General features: G+C 31.6%; 1 protein-coding gene across 1 annotated transcript in view; it reads left to right on the top strand.

Annotated features, from left to right (window-relative positions):
• The first annotated feature begins 249 nt into the window (after positions 1 to 249).
• The window catches only part of LOC111703031 (uncharacterized), an 8,863-nt gene continuing 4,175 nt past the window's right edge, over positions 250 to 4,937 (top strand). Inside the window, exon 1 of the mRNA XM_023474875.1 lies at positions 250 to 513. Within this exon, the coding sequence (XP_023330643.1) occupies positions 404 to 513 (110 nt within the window). The 5' untranslated portion in view covers positions 250 to 403. The remainder of the gene's footprint in view (positions 514 to 4,937) is intronic.

Genomic DNA, 4,937 nt, shown 5'->3' with positions numbered 1-4,937 from the left:
AATGAACAACCGGGCAGGGTTTTGTCTGCTTACGCTTTAACGCAATTTTCGTTCTGCCGATCAACATCAAGTGCCCAAGTTAGACTTTTCTAATATCTGAGCTGCGTTATTTGTTGTCTTTGATGCCTCAACTTTCGTGAAATATCCCTGGCTAAACGGGACTTTCATAATTTCATGTATTAAATGTCGTCATTGTAGGGTCAAACTGTACGAATGCGTGGGAGGGGCAGGGAGGGTACTATTCATTTAAAGCAGCCTAACTCCTACCAGCTTAGGCAAATGTTGGAGTAGGATCTAAAACTAGTTCCTCATATGGGATACATCTGGGTTGAAACCTACAGTTCACAGATACACCCAGAGCTAGAGGAAAAACTATCCCGGAGAAGAAAAGTGATTGTAAACAATGGAGTTGGAGGGGGGGAAATCCTTTTGCAAGCATAAGTTGAAGGTGTTGGCATACATCAAGGCCAAGAGGTTGATCAGGAAACAGAACAAGTTAATCTCCAATAAAAGGTAAAAACAAAACTCCGTGAACTACGGAACAAAAATGTGCGATGTCAGTATTTATAAATTTCTCATATCAAACCTTGGATTGCGAAGACAAATTCTTTGTGGTCATAAACATTCCAAAGTTTTGGAGCTATAAATTGTTTAAACAAATTGATATCAATACGTCAACAGGGGCCATTTAGAACAGTTTGTTTTGTATTTAATAAACATATAAATATTTAAACAAATGCATATTCAGAGTGTAATTTCTACTAGACAGGCAGAGCAGTGTACATTTTATTAATTTATAAGTAAAATTTTTTCTTCATTTTGTATATTTTTTTTGAGTTCACAATATATGTGCGTAATCAATTCGATGTTTATTAGAAAAAAAGGCAATTACGGTCAAATCAAATGTATTTTTTGTTTCAGACCGTCACATTGTCTTCGCAAAATATGAAATTAAAAATTTAGCGGATTTTTTCTGTTTACATAGGTGGATTTACAAAAGATCTAAAATTCTAGTTTTATTCCAGGCAAATTTTTTATTTAAACACTTCCCAGTCATGTTAGTTCGTTTATTAGGTACAACAAAAGCTGGCATATAAATCATATAAATATATAAATATATTTAAGATCAGAAATATTACAACATAAATCAACAAACGGAAAAATTGATGACAATACTTTAATTAAAGTTATGCAGACTTAAACGTTGAAGAATTTAAATTTGTTCAGTTAAAAATATTTCTTAATGGAATACTACAGGATTACAGTTCAAAGTTGTACAAAAATCTACTTCAAAAATAATAATAATCTGAGATGAGGAATTTTTATTAACTCTTGTAGAACTAAAAATACAAGGAGAGTAATCAGTTCTTATATTTCAAGAATTTATATTAGAAATCAAACTCTACTGAAAATAGAAATAACCTTAAAATAATTTATCTTTTCTTAAGAATTTCTCATATTTGTCTAAAACATATTTTTTATCTTGATCAATTTATTTAGTGTTAGCTGAAGGGCCCGGCGTTGCCCGTGGAAAAAAAATTTTCAGCCCAATCAGTCCAGCCGTTTTGCCGGCTAAAGACAACATATATATACATATATATACGAATGTCTTGTTTTATTACATAGATTAATATTTTATGAAATATATTATAATATATATACTCAAATAGACATAGGTGGGTTTATCAAGAAATATATTTTTTAAAGCTAACATTAATGACATTTTCTGAGAAATGTTATGAATAAGTGGGGGGGGGCTGGGCCTTTCCACGGAACTATAAACACACAAGCTTGAATTTACGCGGTGTTGGAAACTCCGGACCAGAATTTTAGTGACGTCAAGCTCAGGGTTCTAGAACCGTACCGGAGTAGGACGGATAGAACTAGAAAGGGCTAGAGTGGCACCTGGAGCAACCACGAACTGGGACGGCACGGTCTCTTCTTGGTACGGGTAGGTACCCCTCCCCCCCCCATCCCTAGAACAGGATGGTACGCATCTGATGGCATTTTAGGAATTTCTGACGCAATGTTGGCCACAACTGTGCGTAGCCCGTGGGATGAAAGTGTACAAACGTTTTGCTCTGTGCACACAAACTCACACTGATCTTTACGGACAAACTTTAATCTCCTGGTCCATCTTAAGCCGGACAGAACACTGTACAAATTCTCTACTCGATGTCATTCATCTGAGACAAAAATATGCTTTAAAAACAAGTATATTTCATCACAGGAGAATGTCACCTGATATATCTACAACAAGGGGGAGGATTATTTGTATTTATTTAACAGAATTTTAGGGCGCCATAGCTTTCTAGCTTCTATTTGAACATTATCATATTTGTATTTATTTAACAGAATTTTAGGGCGCCATAGCTTTCTAGCTTCTATTTGAACATTATCATTGGATTAAACTATTTCGCAGATTTTTCTATTCTATTGTGATTTTCTAAACCATGGATATATATATATATATATAACTTAACCCATGTTTATTGACTGATGAGGATCGAGAGATCTGAAAAAATTTGTATTAATTAATATGAAAACTGAGAAGCTGTTCTGATTATTGCTTTATTAGTTATATATATATATATATATATATATATATCCATGGGCCATTTAATTCCATTTGGACCAATCGGACCAATTGCCTTGACCTTTTTAAAACCACTCCAACAGCACAGATCAGATTTTTAAACAGTTGACTAATTTTATGATTATAAAATCTAATCACAAATTTTTGACAGAAACACGATTTTTAAAAATTATTAAGAAATAATTTTATTCAGTAGATATTCACTATCTTTTTCGATAAAGAAATAAATTAAAAATTGCGAATATTTGTCATTTATCAACTCTGTTTGAACAGTTGTGTTTGTATAAAAAAATGAATGCGTACATACTTTCATAAGAAAATGAAATGGATTCAAAATAAGTGTTATTTAACAATTCTAAATTTTGTAATTTTCCCCTTATTGACCAAAATTAAACAATGGGAAGAAAAGCAATTAATAAAATGTTTTTTTTCATGCAAATTTAATATTTTATTTGAATGCAAATAAATTACCCCTCCCATCTAAAAAAACGAAATTTTGATCAAATCTAACAGAGCTGAAAACTTTAGAATGAGATATCCTTAATCCCAATTACTTAATCTGAGAGTTCCTCCGGTTTCTGTATATAATCTTAAATGGCGCGCAAAATTTCAAATTTGTCGGCTTCATATATGCGACTGTGATTGGTTGAACTTTATGCACTTAAGGATACAAACACAAGATTAGGTTAGTCTCGATATTAAGAAAAAAGAAGGATCAAGCATTAATCTCAATATCCACCATTATAAAGTTTTCAGCTCAGGGTCGTGACATTTCGTAGACTTGTAGGATACAAGAATTATAAGAATCGGAATATAAACAAAAAAAGTTTAGTCCTTAGAATAGAAAAGTCGAGAAATACTGGACAACAAAGAAAGAAAACAAAAACTAGTTTTAAACTTTGGTTAATAATAATACTATATTTCTCATTAAATATCTAGAAATAATACAGTAAACTCACTAAATTCTAACTAAACTATATTTCTCATTAGATATCTAGAAATTATACAGTAAGCTTACTTAATTCTAACTAAACTATATTTCTCACTAATAACTATTTAATAAAATTCAAAACTTATAATGAAGAGTATAAACGAGTAAAATCTGTATATAGAAAGTATTGATCTGAAAGTACAGAATTAACTGCTAAATCACGATTTGATCTGATAAGACAGTTTTAACAATTTAATAATGTAAAAAACATTAAATAATTTGAGATAGATTATCTATAATTAATCTATTTTTAGGATTTCAGATCAATAATTATTGTTAAAAATAGATCGATTTTTCATGTTTTTTTATTGCTGTAAATCATTGAACTGCGTTCTAGTACGATATCAAATTAAAAAAAAAACATTATTGTTGCCTTCACAATTTTATCCTGTTCACTCTTACCGGAACAGATATGTGAAGAGCTCGTTTTACGTCTGAAATTGGGTTAAATTTTGTCCATCTCCTACTTTACCCCTGCGGCGTTGAGCCGTATGTCACTTTTACTGTTTAGAGAAACTACATCATAAACTTTCCGATATAAAAACCAGAGTACCTCTGTAATTTTTGTTGAGACGAAGATTTAAAGTGTACTGTAAAAAGTCTGGCCGCGCCATCAAAGTTTAACCCAGGTTGACAGAGAATAGGGGCAGGCCGCAGGGTGGTACTTGCCGCGTGTCACTATAATGCCGTTACAAGGGGTAGGTCCGGTTCAAATCCAAATCGACCCTAGTACACCGTGATGAAACATGGAATTCCGTCCAAGGACCATTTCAGTTAAAAAGAATATCACACCAATTTTATAAAAATCAATTTATTTCAGTTAAAAAGAAAATCACACAAATTATATAAAAAATCTATTTATTTCAATTAAAAAGAAATTTTGTATAAAAACCTATTTATTTCAGGCTTTTTAACACGAATTCTGAAAAGCACATCACTATTGGATGTTTTTTTAAAGTGCTTAATCAGCAAAAAACGCAAAAACAACTTGAAGTACAACTTTCTAATGATAATTATACATTTTATTACTTAATTTTATGTGACGCTTCAGTCCTAGAGCGATATATCCAATTCTCCACTGTACCCTGTAAAGCTTTGTCTAATCAAACATGAATCCTATCCACGTGGTGTTCTTGAAAACTAACTATTTTAACTTATGGATCATCTACTTGACTGACTTGTGCATTTCTTGTTTTAGAGAAAAGGAAAAAAATTTACAAAATTTAACATTTTTCAGGCCAGAAAATGACTTTTTCTTCCACATTATTGATCAGATTATTTTCATGAATAGGTATGGAGGCCCTTTAAAGGAAATAGAGATTTTTTAAACAATTCCAACAGCACAGATCA

The sequence above is a fragment of the Eurytemora carolleeae genome, unplaced genomic scaffold (assembly GCF_000591075.1).
Source record: "Eurytemora carolleeae unplaced genomic scaffold, Eaff_2.0 scaffold505, whole genome shotgun sequence".
NCBI classification, from domain to species: Eukaryota; Metazoa; Arthropoda; class Copepoda; order Calanoida; family Temoridae; genus Eurytemora; species Eurytemora carolleeae.
The sequence above is the reverse complement of the archived record's forward strand: the minus strand, read 5'-3'. Positions and strand labels throughout refer to the sequence as shown.